At 42.0% G+C, this 20788-nt stretch overlaps 1 protein-coding gene across 1 annotated transcript in view; it reads left to right on the top strand.

Moving 5' to 3' along the window:
- The first annotated feature begins 581 nt into the window (after window positions 1–581).
- MXRA5 (matrix remodeling associated 5) overlaps window positions 582–20788 on the top strand; it is a 36586-nt gene continuing 16379 nt past the window's right edge. The window contains exons 1-3 of the mRNA XM_038422710.2: window positions 582–1976; window positions 6427–6642; window positions 20613–20742. Coding sequence (XP_038278638.1) covers window positions 6437–6642; window positions 20613–20742 — 336 coding nt within the window. The 5' untranslated portion in view covers window positions 582–1976; window positions 6427–6436. The remainder of the gene's footprint in view (window positions 1977–6426; window positions 6643–20612; window positions 20743–20788) is intronic.

Genomic DNA, 20788 nt, shown 5'->3' with positions numbered 1-20788 from the left:
GACATAAAGGGGGGCAAGTCACCTCCCCCCATGACTCCTCCCTGCCCAGCCAGGGCCCACGTACTCCGCCCGTCCCCACGTTACCTGGGGCGTGGCTCTGTCCTCCTGCTGCGCCGGATACCGATTTCAGGCAAAAGAAGGAAAATGTTGGGCTGCTGGGCGGCCCCATGCCAGCAGCTCCTCCAGCACGGGTGTACAGACTCCAGCCAGGAGACGCAGCTGCGTGGAAGGGCTGGGGGTGGTAAAGCCATGGCGGCCCCCTGTTCTGCTCCTTCTCGCCATTGTGGTTCCCTACTGAATGTGCCCCCCCAGGTGTCTGGGGAGGGGCACGTGGTCCTGCTTGCCCCTTCCAGGCATCGCCTTTTGCTGCTTATTGACCATTTTAAAATGGGAGGGGATGACAGGATCCAAATGCCTGCGATGGGTTTCTGGGTGTTGTTCCAGACACCCAGTCACCCAGAGTCTGGATTTTTCTGGTGAGATAGCAGTGACCCCATTTTTCTATTTCTGTAGTAGAATTTAGGGCTACAAGGCCAAACACTGTCTGGCTCTACCATAGATGGAGCCAAGTGCCAGAGCCGATTTTTTTCTGAGCTCTTGCCCCAAAGGAGTAAGTTTCCAAAGTTTTCTAGCTATGCTTGTGTATTTCTCCAGTAGAATTCAAGGGTTCAAATCCCTAGACTGGTAGCAGGAGACAGGTTCCTGCAGCAATCTCGTGCCAGGTACTGAGCTGGAGTCTGTTGGGTTGTTTTTTTTCCCTGGTATGGTGACGGGATCCATTGAGTATATGGCACAATTCAGGCCAAATATTGACTAGGTCCAGTAGGATCTACTTTCAATGTACACCTTTGACAGTTTGCTTGTTTTAGGATGAATTAGTCACTGGATTTTAGTTTATATTTTAATGCGCCTGTCTGCATGTGTGTAATGGCAGCAGCAACATTGTTTGCCTATTTTGAGGGTATGATTTGGGTGTCTCCAAAAATTGGCTGGATCAAGCAATCCCCAAGTGCTAGATACAGAATTTTGCATTATTATTGCACGGCAGTCAATTCGATTTTTTTTTTTTGATGTAATGGCCCAGGCTACCCTTGTTGAGTACAGACAGTATCATTCAAGGAGTCAGAGGAAAAACCTGTCTGAAACCCAGGTGCCAGATACGTGGGGGGTGGAGTGAGGGGGGGGGTTCACACTGCTCTCCCTCCTCCACTGTGGTCCTGGTTTGTCTGTCGGATTGCCAGTGGCTTACCCAGCAAGAGTCAGCTTTCAATGTACGTAAAACCTACCTCGGTTAAGCTCTGTCTCCAGCACCTTCGCTTAGCTCCCTCCCCATCAGCTCCCCCGTCAAGAGCCGCCCACCACGAAGGAGCCGCTGAGCCGCTGCTCTGTCCGCCCGAGGAGCCAGCCGCAGGAGAAGCGCCTGCCGTGCCCCGAGTGCTGGGCGCGCCTCCTCCCCTCCCTGCTTGTCCCGGGGCTGGATCTGAGCCGGAGGCTGCGGCACCGGGGGCCGAGCCATCTGCTGCAGGAGACCAAAGCTGGCGAATCGCTTTGCGCTCTCTCCCGAAGTGCCCGGGAGGGAAGAGCTGCGGGGGGGGGGGGGGGGAAATGCTGCAAGCTGCCTGCATGGTCCGTTGGCGTTGAAACCAGTGATCTCGGGATTTGCTGTCTTCAACAATAACGAAAGGTGGATGGATTTCGAGGGCTGATTCTTTTTGTGGAGGAGCCACGACTCTCCGCAGCCCGGATGGCGGGCAATGCGAAGGCATACGGGATTATAGCCCGGGGCTGAGCCACGCTCGTTTGGGCTGGGATGAACTTTTGGAGCCCGGGGTGCCACCCGAGGACAGACACGCCGCCGGAGCACGCAGTGTGGGCAGCAACCCCATTCCTGGGCATAACCTTAGACGAGCTTCTGGCCCCTGGCAGCGATGGGCGCGGCGGCCGCCGGAGTTGTGTGATACCAACGTGCAGTGCAGGTAATGGCTGTTGCACCAAAGGCCTCTTCGCTGTCTGTCCCCGCTCGCGATGCCGCCTGCTGTTCGTTGCCCTTTACCTGGCCCTGTGTGCCCTTGCAGAGGGGGCGGGGGGCGGGGGGGGGGAAGGGCCTGATTAACTCAAACAAACGCCCGCCACTTCGGCCCCTTTGGATGTGCTAAAAGAAAAGGAGTACTTGTGGCACCTTAGAGACTAACAAATTTATTAGAGCATAAGCTTTCGTGAGCTACAGCTCACTTCATCGGATGCCTTCCTTTCCTTCCCCGGGCTGCTTGGAAGCCCCCGGCTGCAAAGCCGAAATGCTGCCTGACCGCAGCCGGCTGGGTGGGCGTCGCCTCCGGGCAACAGGGGCTTGTTTTATTTCTGCCGGTTTGTTGGGCGCGCACTGTCTGGCTGTGTAGGGACTGGACTCCCTTCACGTCGGCCTCGGTGAATTAGGGGAATTCTTCCCGAATGGGAAGCATCTGCCCTGAACTAGGCTAAGAAGAGAAGCCCCCCCCCCCCCCCGCCGGCTTTCTGAGGTCCCTGGTGCAGCAGCTCCAGCAAATCGCGCTGCTGAAATAACCCCTCGGTGACGGAACCCTGAGGCCACCGGGAGAGGCCCGATCCTGGCTTTGGGCTTGCTCCGGCAGAGCTCCGGGAGAGCCACGCCTGGAGGCTGTGTCGCTCTCCGCTCACTTTGTCGGAGGGTGATCTCCCAGCTGCGCCCTCCCCTAGTCAGCCACTCGGCTCCCCAGTGACGCTGTCACTAAGACCTGGGCATTGTCAGTGTCCCCCCCCCCCAGCGCAGTTTCGGGAGAGGGCCCCCCCTCCCCCCCGTGCCGCTGTTCAGGAGACTGAGGCCCGTGGGTCCTCGCTCCGCTATGAACAGCTGGAAACATCCCTCCGGTTTGTGCCAATCAGAGCAGCGATCAGACCTGAGCCAAAGTAGGCATGCAGGGAGCCGTGCCTGCGGGGAGTAGAGCCAGCCCTGGCAGGAGCTGGGGCCTTGAACTCTGCTCGGCTAGGCCGTCCTGGAAAGAGTTCAAAGTGGAGCTGGCCAGGGGCTTTCCACATCTCTCCCCCTGCATCCCAAATTGCACCCTTTGCTCTCCAAGCTGCTCTTGCCTTGCTCTGCTTATTGTGCGTGCGCTCTGGGGGGAGAGGGGGCGGTGGTGTAAATGCGTTGTACCCTGGGCCCCTTCCCCTCACCCTGCCGCTCATGATCCTGCAATGTTCCTGTGGCAACTGCATATTTAACGGTATTGATTGTGACAATGTCTTGTCCTCTTTTTTTGGGGGGGGGGGATTACACTTTTGTTGTTGCTGTTCATTTCCACTCCCCTCCCACGTGTTCTGTCTCTCTCTTCTCCTGGCATATGCTTCTCTATAGGTGTTTGATTCTTCTCTCCCTCTGTATGTGCTGTCTCAATCCTTCCATCTGCAACACTCCCATGCAGCCCCCTTCTGTGAATATGTGCGTTGCCCCCTGATTCTCTTCTCCCCTGCACATGCTGTCCAGTTCCCTCCTGTCCTGCCTACACCGCTCAGCTGCCTGGTTCCCAGCTCCCCTAAATATACTGCCCAGGAGCCTGTCCCCCTGCACACGATTCCTAGCTATTTGGTTGCCTCCTTCCCTACACATAATGGCCACCTGCCTGGTTTCTTGGTCCACTTGACATGCTGGCAGACCTACCTGGTTCTATTCTCTCTGCTCCCATTCTCAGATTCCCATTTCAGGGAAATTCTCAATTTCCCTGAAAGGGGTTTCCAAAGAGGATGGATCTAGACTGTTCTCAGTGGAACCAGATGACAGAACAAGGAGTAATGGTCTCAAGTTGCAGTGGGGGTGGTTTCGGCTGCATATTAGGAACAACTTTTTCACTAGGAAGGTGGTGAAGCACTGGTATGGGCTAGCTAGCGAGGTGGTGGAATCTCCTTCCTTAGATGTTTTTAAGGTCAGGCTTGACAAAACCCTGGCTGGGATGATTTAGTTGGGGACTAGGCCTGCTTTGAACAGGGGATTAGAATAGATGGCCTCCTGAGATCCCTTCCAACCCTGATATTCTATGATTGATGACTCCTAGTAGTGGCTGGCAACACCACACTCACTTGTTTTTCCAGTCCTTCTGTTTTCTCTCATGGTATATGGCAACAGCTCCTTGTGGAGAGAAAAAGGTAATTGCTCCTTGTTTACACCTGCCTCTACAGGGGTTTGGGCTCTTCCACAGTCTGAGAAACACTGGTCTAGTGATAACAGCTGGGGACTAGAAGTCAGAACTCCTCGGGTTCCATTATTTACTCTCCCACTGACTTATTTTGTGATGTTGGAGAAGTCAGCTAATCATCTGCAAAATGAGAAGAATGTTTCTCTAGTTAACAGGAGTGTTGTAAGACTCAGTGAATGTTTGGGGAATAACTGAAATAACTGAAAAGTTAAATATCATTATTAGTTACAGAAATTGTTGTTAATGATGAAAACATCAGAAATGAATCATGAAACTGAGGTGATAGTAAATGTAACTCCTCTTAAAGAAATGAATGCTATATCAGTTTAAACTTTTTGCTTTTAGTAACTTAAAGTTATTTAGACTCTTAATGGGACTTAGGTGTCTAAATACCCTGTGGAGATCTGGGCCTTAGTTTCTCCTTTTTGTTGGTAGTGGTGCTGGTTTTGTCTTTTCTGTCCCAAATCTGCATCTTGACGAATATATCAGGACCTCCGAAGAGATCTTGCCAAAAGAGCAGTGCCTCTTATAGGACATTTCCTTGAATTCCCTAAATTTAACAAACTGATCCCTTTTTATTAATAAAATATATTATGAAGACTCTGATTTATCTCTTTCCAAAAATTTCAAATGTTTTTGGGCTAAATAATATTTAGAATGCTTAAAAAGAGAGGGATTTTTGTACTGTACTGAAAGGGGAATAAATTTTCCTGCAAGTTAGTAAATATTAGGTGGATGTTTTTCCAAATTTAACTATTTCAATTTGCGAGCATTTTGCATGATTGTTATTCATTTTATTTTCTTAAATGGAGAAAAAAATATGCAATCTATAATTTCCCACTTAGAAGTTTAATTCTTGATCTTGCTTAGCAAGTCCTCATGTTGTTGTAACTTCTGCTTGACTCCTGGAAGAATTATATGAAAGAAAATGGAGATTTAGTACTCTTGAAAAGAAAATGAAATGTGTAAGGTATTTTAACATGACAACTATCACTTAAGAAAATACCTGAATAAGTGCATAGTTCTTACACACGTTATGAAGTGTTTTTCTTGAGAATAATAACTGTCTTATTAACTTGACCACAGACATTTGAGAAATCTCTTCAGATTGATGGGTCTCTTCTTTGAATTATAATGGTTTGCATATGATGTTGGTAGGAAAATGACAGTTGTATTGTTTGCAGATTTCAGAAATTTTACTTTTATACTAAGGGTAATATCTTGATGTAGGCAATACTGGATGAGTTTTTAATATAGCTGAAATCCACAAGCCACCATAGGCTTGGATGAGTGTCCTTTATTGTTACACTGGGTTGTACAACAATAACAACAAAATTAATATAAGATGTCTTTATGTGGCACTTTTCATCTGAAGAACTCAAAGCTCTTCATAAAGGTCTAACAATTAGAACTACATTTTTAAATAATTTGTTTGCCTGAAGCTAGTCTCTTCAAGCCATAATTAGGCACCCAAGTAATTTATTTGATTTTCTAAAGTGCTAAGTCCTCAAAGTCAATGACAACTACAGTTCTGAGCAGCTTTGTAAAATGTGGATCATTACTGAGGTGCCTTAATATGAATTTAACAGTTTAACTTCTGGAATCCAAGTTTTAAAAATGTTGGCTTAAGTTTTATAGATGTTAAGGCCAAACTTTTCAAACTTGGGAGCTTAAGCTTCCTCCTATATCCATGTTTAGGCCTCTAAATAAGTGGCTTGGTTTTAGAAGTCCTGATTATCCATAGCTCCCATTGAAAGTTTTGGCTTAAATGACGTTGCATACCAACATCAGACAACAAGTGAGAGGTAAAGTATGACAGTCCCAGATATAATGAATCCTAGTTCTCTGCCCTAAGTTACTAGAGAGTGCTTTCTCTCATAAAAGTTATATGTGTAAACCAAAAGTATACAATATTTTACCACAGAGAAACAGAAAATTAGTATAATTATGGTAAAATAGAAATGAGGGGGAAAGCTGACTTTGAAATAGTAAAGAAAAGAAAAGCTCTCTCTGCACCATATTTCACAGACTTTTGCCTAAATTGCCTATCAGATTGCATAGAAATAGATTTGTACAAAGTTTTCTTTATTTACATTTTCTCTATTCTATAGCTTAGTCAGGAAGCCTTAAGAAAAGTAGCTCCTACAGAAGCCATCATTTAAGTGATCATGCTCTACAAGTGTGTTTAAAAAGATAAAAACATTTTCTTTTACAAATAAAACAGATACAGCAAAATGAAGACAACTGACAAGATGCGAAGGAGGGCAAATTTTGGGTCACTATCCGTGGTGCTGATTGTGTCTCTGGGGCTTCCACAAATCGTTTTTGCATGTCCACGCCCATGCGCCTGTTACGTTCCCACAGAAGTTCACTGCACATTTCGATCCTTGGCAGCAGTGCCAGCAAGAATCTCTAAACATGTGGAAAGAATCAATTTGGGGTTTGTATTGCAATTTTACTGAAGAGTTTTACATTTTCTGTGTATAATCCTATATAGCTCAGCACACATACTGCAAGATGAAAATGTTACATATCCTTGCTGAGAAGAATTGCAATTGTGTGTGATTATTGACAACTGCTTGAGTTCAACATGACATCAGAGTCACTGGTAACAAGGTCAAGCCTAATTTTCCAAGTTTGGTTTCCATTTTTTTCAAACAAAAATTATTGTCATGGGAATTACTATTAAATGCTATACATATATTTTAATAGCATTTTATGAACATTGGTCAGACAAATTCAGTGTTTTAAAGTCTATGTGAATGAGTATTTACCTGAGATTATATTTTATTAGGAATGTCTGGAATAAGAAGTATTTTAGAGAAATATTGCACCCAATAGGAAATTGATAACTGCACTGGTATAAACTGTTTTGCACAATAACTTTAAAATAATACTAGAAACCAGAAAAAGTCTATAATTTATGAGTGATAGTTTGGACATTGATATAATTGCTCTACTGAAGTTGGAAAAAAAGGATCTCTTCCTATCTTAGACTAATTCTGTACATCAAATAATATTCATTTTAGAAGAGGACCTATTTTTATACTTCATCCTATTATAGTTTCATAGCTTTTTTAGTCTTTCCACTGCCCATTCTGAAATCAGTGGGACTGCTCACAGAATAATGTATAACTCCCACAATACAGAGGGGATGCCTAGTTAGGACAGCATTATTACGCCTTTTCATTGCTCCAGCGGTGCAAAAGGCTATAGTGTTGGCCCAGATCTGGTCTGTGATTATGTCAGACTATCTGCTATTACTGTAATTTTTAATGGGCCCCATTTAGAAAATAAATTTTATGCACAAATAAATGGGAAATAAATCTTAAATTACATTAAACAGATATGGTACCCCAGGGAGTCATTTGAGTTGTTGTCTCAAAGTGTAGCCAAACAAGCTGAAATGAAGAGAGGTTGAATTCTATCCTGCCATGCGTGCACTGCTCCAGTTGGCCCTAAAACTTTTGATGAATCTTTGGTTGGAAAATGCAAAAATTATTGAACATTCACAGGAGTCATTATTAAATAAAATTATATCCAAAAATCTATGCTAAAAAAAATACAGTTGCAAAGCCAAGCACTTAAAATTTAGGAAGTGCCAGAATTAAGGTTGCCTGTGAAAAGTTAATTTTCCCCCTTATGCATATGCATTATTTTACAATGTTTAATTACATGATTTCACTGATTTTTTTTTCTACTGAAAATTTACAAAATAATTCAGTCTGAGGCAAACACCAGACATGGAAAATTTCAGCCCAAACAATTAAAGTCTAGCAAAATTATAAGCATGTGAACAGCATTTTAGATGGAAATTTTTAAGCAACCTTACCTATAAACATCATTACCACTTCTACCTATAACAACTGTGTGGAGGTCTTGCCCTAAAGATCTGCTCATGGAGGGCACCATCAATATGGGGGGTTCGCCTCCGAATATGGAAAAGGAATAGAGGATTGGCTATCTCCATGGCAGCACTCCCAGCTTTCTTTCCCCAGACAAATGGCCCATTCTGCACTAGGTCGGGGAAAATCTTACCTCCCCATCAGAATGGTTTGGTAGGAGTTCAGGTTTAGACCCCTCTTGCAGGTTTTACCACAGGGAGGAGAGACATTCTCTATTATTTGGTTGGTTTACCCTTTATTTTGTGAATGAACTTAGTTCTCACGAGCCAAACATAGTAAAGACAAGCATTACTCAAGCTTTTATATACAGTTCTGTCTTAGTCCTTATTTACAGTAATCTTGTTCTACTAATCTTTGGACTGTCTTAGTCATATATTTGAAATCATGATGCTAAGTGTATTGCTGTTGTTTTTAGAATTAGGTGAAAGTTTTTGGCTAAAACATTTTCAGCGAAAAATGAAGATTCAGCTACATCAATTCATTTTGTGAATTTCCATCAATTTTGCCAATTTATTTCAGTCAGGAAAAAAAGGTAAAACAATCAAAACATTTAGTTTTGATATTTTCAGAACAAAATGTTTCAATTTTTCATCTTGAAATTACCGGTAATTTTCATTGAAAAAGTCCTTTACGTTTATTTTTTTTAAATCCAATAAAAACATGTTAAAATGGTCAAAATTAAAATGACACGTTTTGATTTTGTTGAAACAAAACCTTAAATTAAACTTGAAACTATTTTTTTCAATTGTAAGAATTGCCAATGAACTGCAAAATCTGTTATTAGCACAGCTCTAGTTATTAATTATGATTATTGGGCCAAATCCTCAGCTGACCTTCAGAAATTAACATAGCTGTGCTGATTTAGACCAGCTGATTATCTGGACTACTGTTTTTCAGTGACAATGGTGTTCAGGCTTTTTGTTGTGCATAGATGGGAACTAGGATGAAAACACTAATGTTGTGTCTACACAGGGGTTTAATCTGAAGCTTTTTGATGCAAGTCAGGTAACTCACAGTACACAAGTCTCACCAATAGCATGCACACACAATGCCTGCTCCATTTTCATTTCACATCAATGTACACACAGCTGCAGTTTGCTGCCAACTGAGGGCATAGTGTTCTCCAAGGATATCCGATGGTCCTTCATTTCACTGCTGAGAAGCTTGCATTCTGGGATTATATTTGCTGTGAATTCAGAGATGTCAGATAGGTTCAGTTCTTTTTTTTAAAAAAAAATCATGTTTCCAGTGTCTCTACCCCATGCTTCCTTTCTGGGCTGATTTGTGCCATTTTCAAATTCCTGTTAGCCATATGACCCCAACAATGTTCTGTGCTGCTATGGTGACATGTGAATATGCGCAGGCTGCTTGGGCTGTATTACAGCTCTCAGAGCTGGACAAATTTGGCATTAGGCTTTGCCTGTCATATCAATGAGCTGCGGGACCAGGACAATATGCGATAGCAGTAGCAGCAGCTTCTCTGGCATCAGGAGGGAGGAGGAAGAACAGGAAGACGCCAAGCTGTTGGAACAAGAGGCCTGGTTCTGGATCACCTACACATCATTCAGTGCTGTCTCTGGGCTCGGGAAACCAGCATGGATTGGTGTGAGAGGATCATTCTGCAGAGCCAGGATGATCAGCAATGGCCAGAGAACTTCAAAATGGGGAGAGTTACCTTTTTGGAGATCTGTAGAGACCTGACTCCAGAGATTCAGCAACAGTATATCAACATGTGAAGCCTCATACCTGTGGACAAATGGGTCACTATTGCCATCTGGAAGCTGACCACCCCAGAAGGTTCTTGCTCTATAGCCATCCAATTGGGCATAGGAAGATCAGCTATTGGGGCCATTCTCCTAAAGGTCTTATATGGCTTTGATAAGGTGCTGTCTAATTAGGTCATGAAACTGAGTGACACTCAGGAAATTATTGATGGCTTTGCATGCATAGGGTTCCCAAAGTGTATTGGGGCAATTGATGGAACTCATATGCTTATCATTCCCCACCCTCCAGGGCACAGAATGTATAAACAGAAAGGGGTATTTCTTCATAGTGCTCCAAGGACTGGTGGACCACTGTGGCAGGTTTCAGACAAAATTGCAGGGAGGGTCTGTGATGCTAAGGTCTTTCAGAACTCAGTACTGTTTAAACTATGGAGAAAGGACTGTTAGTCCCAGGAGCTTGGTGGCCATTAATGGTTGTCGGGTTATTCTGATCTTATTCGCTGGTGCCCAGGCTACTGAAGCCATTCACAGGTTACTTGGACAGAAGGAAGGAACATTTTAACTATCGCCTGATTAGCTGCAGAATGGTAGTTGAGTGTGCATCTGGCCGTTTGAAAGACAGTTTGGACTGTTTATGGAATAGGTTGGAAACAGCGGGGGAAAAAAATGTTCCAGCCATTCTAACAGCATGTTGTGATTTGCACAATATTTATGAGAGCAAGAGAGGAAGCTTTACTGAAGGGTGGGAGGCTGAAGCGTGGAAACTTGCTTTGAGGTTTGAGCAGACCTCAAGGAGTTCCACAAACATGCTGGGGGCATGCTGTCAGGGATGCCTATTGTTCATATATTAAGCCTCCTGCCTGAACATGTTAGCCCATGGAGGGTGTGGGGATGCAGATTGTGGGGGATTGTGGATGGCTGGTTGAAGTGCCACATTCCTATGTGCTCTTGTAAAATCCTATGAATTATTTCAGCTTTATTTAAAGGATTTTTTGTGTTAAATGCAATCAAGAGTCTTGGATTTATTGTAAGCAGTTTTATTATGGAATAACAATAAACAACAATAGTTACGTTTTAATGAAAACAATGGAATAGTAATATCTTTGTATTTGGAAAAACATTTAACTAACCAATCTTCATAAATAACCAGCTATATACAAACCTTTAATTACTGCAGCAGTATAAACAAAACTCAAAGTGCTACAGTTCTGTGAAGGGCATAAAGTTAGACACATGGATACGCTTTGTTTCTGGCTCTTCTTGTCCTCATCAGTTCTGGGTCGAGTGCTTGGGGCTCAAAAGAGCTGGAGTTCAGATGAAGTAGGCTTGGTGCCCAGAGGCTGAATCTAAGAGGTTTATGGGAGCCGCTTGGAGTACTGCTGCTGGGATTCAGAGGTTAGGAGTCGCTGCTGGTCCCCATAGCCAGCATTGTCCAGGGGCAGAGGGACATGGCTGAGTCACAAATTATGGGACCGAGGCCTAGCATGACCAGGTTTTGCAGGAGGGGCACTCTGGCTCAGGACAGTGTCCATGAGTTGCCATCTCTGTCTTTTCCCATGCTCTTCTTCGCCATGGTGATGCTGTCTTTGGCCACAGCCACTCTTTTCCCGGCAACTGTGACACTGTCCTTGGCTACTGCCAGGCTCTCCTAGGAAAGCTGCATTCATTTCTCCCACTGGGTCCTCGTGTACAGCCTCCACTTCTCAGCCAGCCTAGTTTTCCTTTCACTCTGCCATGTGTTCTGCAAATGTCTCATTCGGAGTCTTCCTTCCCTCCCTTCTCCTCCCCCCAGGCTGGCCAGTCTGTCAGCAGTACAGACCCTATCACTGGTGGTCTGGCTGTTGCAGGTGCAGTGGCTACGGAAGCAGGAAGGAAAAAAAACAGTTGTTTGTATCCCAGACAAGTTATGATCTTCTTCTTTTTTTTTTTTAAAGTATGTATATGTGACTTTATCTCCACTTTTTGGGGAACCTCGGAGAACGGAGTGTGCATTTGGATTTCAGTCTATTGTAGCTGCGTTCATCTGCCGATAGGGGTCAGGCTGGGTGGTCTGAGCTACGTTACAGGTTTGTTTTTCAGTTTTGTTGGGGCACTGGACTGCTTCTATGGCATCAGAGACATTGTAAAAAGAGGCATGCAGGGGAGTGTGCTGGATAATAATGCCCTCTACATCCCGTTGAGGCTGTCCCTTCTGTCGCTGACTATGCTGAGGCAGGCGACTAGGAGGTTGAGAATGGTCTTACTCAGAAAAGCAGATGTTGCTGGTGTGTAATTTGTCATGAAGTTATTCACCAGGATTGTTCCCCCAGAAGCTCTGCAGGAGTGGAAGGGGCTTGCAAGCTATATCCGGGGGCATTGGTGTGTGGCTATTTCTTATAATGTGCTAAACAAAATGGAGCGATTTCTCAGTCTTAAATTCTGCTACATCTGCCCTGAAGACAAGGGGAAAATGCAGAGAAAATTAAATAGGGTCCTGCAATGATTGCCAGCTAGAAAGCAGGGTAAAAGGTATTTTCACCTCAGCAGGGAGCAATATTGTTTGTGCCTTGACTGGGTACACAATGTGCCCTCATACCTCATGGAAACTATGAAAACTAACCACATTTCTTTTCCTGTAAGCCCTGTCTCAATAAACAGTTGAATTTTTGCACAATGAATGCTTTCGGTATTCAAATCTACTGAGGGGTAGAGGCAGGTGGGGGTTGGGGAACATTTTGTGACTGTGCCATATGGCAGGCACCATTTTGAATCAGCAAAAGGAGGGGGTAGGAGGAAGGTGGGGAGCTCCTAGCTCACATTCACCACCAATAATCAATAATAAATTGTAAAGATAGGTACTTACATGCTGAAAATCCCTCTGGGGGATCTGACTCTTTGGTCCCAGCCTGGGTTTCTGGTGGGGACTCAGGATCAGTTGATACAGGGCAGGAACCAGGGTCCACTGTAGCAGGGCAGGACTTAGGCTGGCTTTCCATCTGACCATCCTCAGGTCCCTGAATCCCCCAAAGATCCTGCCACATAGAGGGCAGCTCCTCTGCTGCTCATCTCCTGATGGGCTGAGCCAGCCATCCTAGACTGAGAGGGTAGGGAGTGCAGGAAGCAAGCTCAAATAGTTCTGGGATGGGTTGTGCTGTCACTGTGTAGAATCCTCTCCAGTTCATCAAAAAAAAATGCATAGGTTACATGTCTCCTGCCAGATGTCTTCTTTTATCTCTTGTTTCAGTGTAGTTTCTTCTGAGCTGCTTGTTCTTTATCTGGCACTGGTCATGAACCCTCACAGAGATCTGCTTTGCAATGTCCACAAAAAGGTCCTTATTCCTGTGGCCACAAGAGCTTCCCAAACCGATGCTTCTCCCCAGAAGGAGATGAGATCCAGGGGTTCAGCGTGGCTCCAGGCAGCTGTGCAATGCATGTTGTGAGGCTTCTGGCATGCTATTGTGGTTGTATCACATAGGATCCACAAGCAAATGGGCAAAATCTGCCTCTGCACCACCTTATAAAGGAGGGAAGGGAAGGATCGTCCTGGAAACTTGACACCAGGGCTGGGAGAGCACACAAGCAAATGGAAAGAACAGTAATAGTGGACCTACAAAGCACTGTGGAATAGCTGTTGGCAATATGCAAAAAGTGGTGCACAGCAATTGTGTGAACACAAACAAAAGACAGAACTAATTACATTCAAAGTCAACCACTTTGTAGGAGGACTCCAGAGTTCCTGATAAATGCAGAGTTAGTGTGCACTGATGGGTTGCATCTTATGTAGGCAAATGCTTTCAAAACAGATTAATTTGATTAGATCTTGTTTAAAATGCCTATGTAGACAAACCCTACATTTGGTCTAATCCCAATCCCAATCCCTAATCCCCTACAGGCCTACAACCTCACCTCATTTAAAACGCTCTTGATTTTTAGATGAGAAGAGTGAGAGGTAGGATGCATGGATAAAATCCTGGCCCTATTTAAATTAATGGCAAAACTCCCTTTGACTTCAATGGGATCAGGATTTCGCACCATGTATTAAAGACATACAAGCCAGCATTATTTCTTGGTTTCCCAGATTTTGTCTTACTCTGTTTCTGTCTTTTAGATTTCAGAGTAGCAGCCGTGTTAGTCTGTATTCGCAAAAAGAAAAGGAGTACTTGTGGCACCTTAGAGACTGTTTTTTCCACCAAATGCATCCAATGAAGTGAGCTGTAGCTCACGAAAGTTTATGCTCTAATAAATTTGTTAGTCTCTAAGGTGCCACAAGTACTCCTTTTCTTTTTGTCTTTTAGATGTAATACATCTCTCCTCTCCCTCCCCGTCTCCCCCACCCACACTTTTACTTGTATAGCCATGAGCACATCATTGGCCCTTGACAAATAGTAATTAAAACAAGACCCTATAGCCTGTTCTGTGATTTATAGCTGTGACTAAGGTGGGACTGAATGGAGTGTAAATCAGTTCTCCAGAACTGAGAACTGTGATTGGTCTACCTATTCTCTTTCTTTTAGAGCCCCATCCCCTTCTCTCAGTGAAGTTAGCAGGAGTAAGATCAGTTCCTTCATTTCTTGCATCCATATCTTGCAGCCTTTGTATAGGCACAATTCTCATTTGTTTCATTAGAAGTTTTACCTATAGGATCAAATATTTTGCTGCTACATTTCCTCCCCTCTCCCCTTCATTCCCTCAGACACCTAAAGTAACAAATAGAAATCACTGTAGTGCAATGAAGAATTTTATCTTAAAAATAGCTGATTACTTTAAGTCATGGTACAGACAGTATTTGAAACTACAGCTGTATTCTTTCAACTTGCATGCTTTTCTCTTGCATTGCTCTAATGCAGTAAAAATAGGAGGATTTCAAAATTTGTGTATATTTTATGACCTGTAGAATGAAACTGTCTCTGTTATGTTTCTTCTGCAGCAAATATTTGTTGCTAAAGGTAAAGTAACTGTAAGGTTAAACTGTAAGGTTTAACATAACTGTAAATATGCCTAGGGTTTCAAGCATCGGTGCTTGGCTGTCTTTTATTTCACAGTTCTATTAATCTGACCTGGAAGGAGGGCTAAACTATGAGTTAATTATATTTTCAGATACTATAAAACTGGGATTTGCTGCAAATGCTAGTGAGGACAGAAAATTGACACAGAGGTCTTGAACTTGATACAGATTAACTGAAGTCAGTGGAAAGATTTTTTCAGTCTCAGCTGAGCAGGTCAGAAAACAGAATTTCCATGCTGCCAGAAATTCTGACATTTCAAAATTTGTTTTTATCCAAAATTGGGATTAAACGTCAAAATCTTGAAATATTTCAGGGAACAGAAATTCCAAAATATTTTGATTCAGAAACATGGCTTAGAAATTTTTCATTCAAAAATTTCATTGTGTTCCCACAAAACCTTTAGAGTTCGACAAAGTGGCATTTTTCCAATGGAAAACTGTTCCATCAATTTTTTTGACCAGTTCTAGTCTTAATGGGAGTTGGATTTCCCCAATGTAGGCTAGAAACAGGGGAACAAATAGTCATTGTGAGGTTAATAACTGGAATACGGTAATGTAAATAAGACCTAAGAATCAAAGTAGGCAGCACATTGGATATGAAGATACTGTACAACATGATGGCAAAAAACAGCCAATGTGCTTTTTTTTACATGCACAAAAGTGTCATAGCATGGACCAGAGAGGCCCTCACCTTTTTCTACATGGCACAGATGAGACCATGCCTGGAGTACTGTGTACATTTCTGAGTACATCAAAACACGAAAACTTATTCAGAGAAGAGCAACAAAAATGATTACGAGACTAGAAAGACTGATTTAAATGAGTGACATAAAGTGCTAAACATTATAAACCAGATGCTCAGCTAATATAATTTTGTGTAACTCTATTGTAGATAACAGAGTTATACCAATTTTCACCAGCATCTTGACCAAGTGACAATCAAGAGGGCAGATATTTGATAATGGTTGTAGATATACCAAAGCTCTGGTAGCCATATCCAGTCAGTGGATAATAACTTATTTCCTACCCTTCGAGAGGAGTTGGTACAGCTGCCTTTTAGGGTTCCTATGCACAAAGACAATCCTCCAGGAGACATTTAAGTCAGAATTATGACTGTTTGCACGACTGAAGCAGCACAAATTGATCAAAGAGTACTAGAGAATCATGTTCATTGTTTCCTAAACTGCTTACTGAATTGTGAAAGAGGTACATGAATCAGCTAAAGGGTTCTAATCTTTCTGATGGCTGAATTATTCCCGGCAAAGAGGATTCTTTAAGTACGTCTTTCCACTGTGTTCAGGAGCTCATAAAATGGGCCACCATGACCTACAGGGTTTGATTGTTTTGTGCTGCTCTGGTGAAGCAAAATAGTCATAAACCCAACTGAACCTGATGATTTAGAGGGGTTTACTATGGTTTGGCATTGTCAGTTTGACACCAGTAAATCTGACTACATATTTTTTGTAAATGAATTATGATCCTAATTTTGCACCTCTTATGTTGGGTTTATGACATTTAACTCTGAATTACAATGGTGTAAAAATTACATAAGGGATTGGAGAATCAAGACCAGTAACTCCATTTATTCTGGTATGCCTGTCTCCCTCCAAACAGAATATTTATTTTAGTTTCTGCTTGCTGTTCTTTCCATCTGATGGTATGTATTCATTTAGAATAGAAAAAGGTCAGCCACATATATTTCATCTCTCAATTACAGTATTTTCCACCTCCCTTTCATTTCTTTGATTTAGACTCCTAGATATTCATTCCAAGTTGAGAATGACTATGTGCATATTTAAGGTAAATATGAACTTCCTCTCTTTCCATGTCTGTATTTCTTCTCTTCTGTCTGTGTCTAACCCTGCCATTCTCTCTGTCTCTCCTCTCTTTTTCCAATCTAATTTCACTCCTTTTTTTATTCTTTTTTGTCTTTCTTATTATTACTATTATTTTGTACTTTAGAAGCAGTGGAAATGTAGAACCATATTCCTATGTAGATGTTCTTTACCTCTCACACTAGCTACGGAGCGAAAATTATCTCATAATCTTACTCAGTTTTACTGCACTCAACAAGAATAATATAAATCAAATCTAGTCGTGCAGTCATAAAATATTTCTTTTCTTGGGAGTTCTCAATGTCAATAATGGCAAGTTTCCTTGCTCCCAATAAAGGCAAGGAGGATTTTGGTAGAATTTCTACAGTTACAGTCATAGCGAAGGTTGGAATGTTGCTGGGGACCTGTCAGGATTCCCTCCCCACTCTGAACTCTAGGGTACAGATGTGGGGACCCGCATGAAAGACCCCCTACGCTTATTTCTACTAGCTTAAGTTAAAAGTTCCCCAAGGCATAAATCCTTCCTTGTCCTTGGATGGGTACTGCTGCCACCACCAAGTGAGTTAGGCAAAGATTCAAGAAAAGGACCACTTGGAGTTCCTGTTTCCCTAAAATATCCTCCCAAGCCCCTTCACCCCCTTTCCTGGGAAGGCTTGAGAATAATCTACCAAACAAATAAGTAAACCAGATGAAAACAGACAAGCCCCTTGTGTTCTTAGGACACTAAAAACCCCAATCAGATTCTTAAAAACAGAACTTTATTCTAAAGAAAAAAGTAAAAGAAGCACCTCTGTAAAATCAGGATGGAAGGTGACTTTATAGGGTAATCAGATTCAAAACACAAAGGATTCCCCTCTAGGCAAAACTTTAAAGTTACAAAAACAGGGGTAAACCTCCCTCTTAGCACAGGGAAAATTCACAAGCTAAAACAAAAGATAAACTAATGCATTCTCTTGCTCTACTTACAATTTTTGTAATCCTAGACCTTATTTCAGGCAGGGTTTTAAGAGATGTTTTTTTCTACTCCTGGTCCCTCTCTGGCTCCATGAGAACACAAAGAAAAATCTCCCCCCACAGATTTGAAAGTATCTTCTCCCCTTATTGGTCCTTTTGGTCAGGTTATCTGAGCTTCTTAACCCTTTACAGGTAAAGGAGGGATTTTATGCTACCCTTAGCTGTATGTTTATGAAAGGACCCCTTAATGAACTTCCTAAACCCCTTAGATCTTCTATAATCTGTGGTAACTTCCTTCTTTCCAGCCTTCCTGATTATTTCTCCCTCTTCAACCTGTCCAATATTCTGCAAATAAGCATTTTTTCCATTACTCTGACTACATCACCTCCTGTTTCTACTGCTTCCCTCCACAGCCTCTCTCATTCACTCACACACTTTTGCATCAACTCTGAACACCTAATTCTTATTTTCAAGGTGCCACACGAGTCTGACTCAACCTATATCTCAACTTTGTCTCTACCTACTCCCCACAATGTGATCTGTGCTCTGTCAACTCTTCTTACCTTGATACTTTTCCTTTTTTCACTCATGCCTTTCTGCATTTTTCCTATGCCCAGAATGACCTTCCGATTTAACTGTCAGTGTGGGGCATTATGGGATGGCTTCTGAAAGGCAGCAGCATTCAATGTAAGCAACACAGTGTCTACAATGACACTGTGCCAACCTAACTACATCAACCCAATTCAATTGGTATAGTAGGTGAGTTACATCAGTGGGAGGTACGTTTTAGTTTAGAATAATCTGTATTGTAGACCAGCCCTTATTCTCAAATGCAATTGTCTGGACTTTCAAGATGCATGCACAACACATAGTCCCAATCTCTGTATTTGTTCAATTCTCATCCCTTTCCTTCTCCTTCCTTCTCAGTATTTCCTGTGTTTGTCCAATTTAGATTTTAAGTTCTCCAGAGCAGGGATCATGTCTTTTTATTTCTATAAACTTCCATGTAAAACCCTGTTGCTAGATTATTGCTAATTAATAATAATTAATATAATCCATCTGCTCATTGTAATGGCATTTTCTATTAAAAACTGTTAAAGGCACACTGAGCTAAATTTTTCACCGTTGGCAATGACATTGAGCTTGCAGACAGTGCACCCATTAAAACAGTGAATTGCACATGCAGAGTACATATGTACAAGCACAAATAAGTTATGCAAAAGGGTACTTGGGTATACAAATATATATTTGTGTAAGCAGTCATTTGTTTTATGCTCACAAAATGTGTTTCTCTTGCATTATTAGCTATTTGTGTACACACTTTTTGTGGGCAACACTGAGGCATTCCTGGTTGAAAATTTGGCCCTGTAGATCAAGAATACATTTTTCAAAACCACTTGTGTGACTTATGAGGCCCAAGATCCATTTGCAAAAGCATTTTAGGTACTTGAGTCATATTTTTAATCTGGACATTGATTTCAGTGGCAGTTAGGCACCTCAGTTTCTTTAGGTGCTTTTGAAAATCCCACATAGACACCTATCTGCATCTTTAGGCACCTAAACACCTTTAAAAGTCAAGCCCTAAGTCACTGCTGAAAATGGGACGTAGGTTTATAATCCATTTAGTCATTTTTGAAAACATTAACCCAGCAGATGAGTTTTTCGTATAAAAGTGACTTATTTAATGATGGTAGCATTACAATAGTCTTTGCTGTGCTTTAAAGTTAGCTTTTCATTAGTGCAAATAGTGTTTGTGCTAGGGAGTAAAGTTTATGCATGTTTGCTGTTGCATTTGTTTTCAGACTGGAAAGTTTTCTTCATAAGTATCATGAAAACAATAGATTTAGGAAGAAAACATTATTTTCCAAATGGAAATGGATGATTTTGAAATCAAGAAATAGAAGGTACAAAACAGATAATTTGCCACCTATAAAAGGACTAAAAATGTCTTTTAAAAAGCCTGAAATCTTTAGAAAAAAAACCAGGAGTACTTGTGGCACCTTAGAGACTAACTAATTTATTTGGGCAAATAAATGTGTTAGTCTCTAAGATGCCATAAGTACTCCAAGTTCTTTTTGTTGATACAGACTAACATGGCTACCACTCTGAAACCTGAAATATTTAGCAAATTTATCAAGACCATACATCTCAGTATCTAAATGTATCTCCTCCATGCTCCTGATATTCTGCTTTTCCTGAAAAATAATCATTACAGCATTAGAAAGCATGAAAAATCCAATTTTAAAACTTGGGTGTCTAATTTAGAGTTTCCAGTGTTCAGGTCAGCAAATGCAGAATTGGGCATCCTAATTTAAGGCACCCAAGTAGGCAAGTGGAACCTGACATGTCAGTTCAAAAAGCTGAAATGTGTTGTTTTCAAATAGCAAATTCTATCTTCCTTACTCCTCAAAAGAAAACTCAAATAATACTCATGTTCCAGTTGCAGAATCTGGATTTTATGTCAGTAGTAAAATATCCAGTAACACATGGTAACAGCAGGGTAAGCAGTTGAGCTAGTAACTGTGGTTTTCCAATTCAGGAACTGCTTGGCAAATGTCTATTTTCAAATAGTCCTCTTCACAAAGCTTCATTCATTTATTGTTAGTTGCTTTGTTGGCAACCCTGCTATTGGCAACACTGCAGTAGTTTACCAATCTCCATACTATCATAGACTGGCAACATGCCATTAACTTATACCATTCCCATAATGAGAACTCCATGGAAAAATATACTAACTGGCATCTCTTAGAATTTAAACTCCCATTTGCTTTTACTTTAAATTATAGCTAAACTCGCACAAATTGAGTTAAAAAAACATAATGTAAATATGGGCTAAGTACACATGGCCTTATAAAAATGTTTACTGAAACATTTGGTCCTTTAACTTCACATTTTAGGATGCATTCAATGTTTCCTAGAAAGTCAAGTTCTATTAATTTAGCCTTAGCAATCCATGAGAGACTGTCATGCATGAAATATAACTGAATATGTTGTGTTTTTTCCCCCAGGTTTAATAGCATACAGTCCATATCTGAAAACTCATTTGCAGGACTTACAAAACTGGAATTGCTCATGATTCATGGAAATGACATCCAAACTATACCCAATGGGGCTTTAAAAGATCTCATGTCTCTACAGGTAATACTAAGGTGTTTCTAAATATAATAAATTACATATTACACAA

Source organism: Dermochelys coriacea, chromosome 1, assembly GCF_009764565.3.
Source record: "Dermochelys coriacea isolate rDerCor1 chromosome 1, rDerCor1.pri.v4, whole genome shotgun sequence".
NCBI classification, from domain to species: Eukaryota; Metazoa; Chordata; order Testudines; family Dermochelyidae; genus Dermochelys; species Dermochelys coriacea.
The sequence above is the reverse complement of the archived record's forward strand: the minus strand, read 5'-3'. Positions and strand labels throughout refer to the sequence as shown.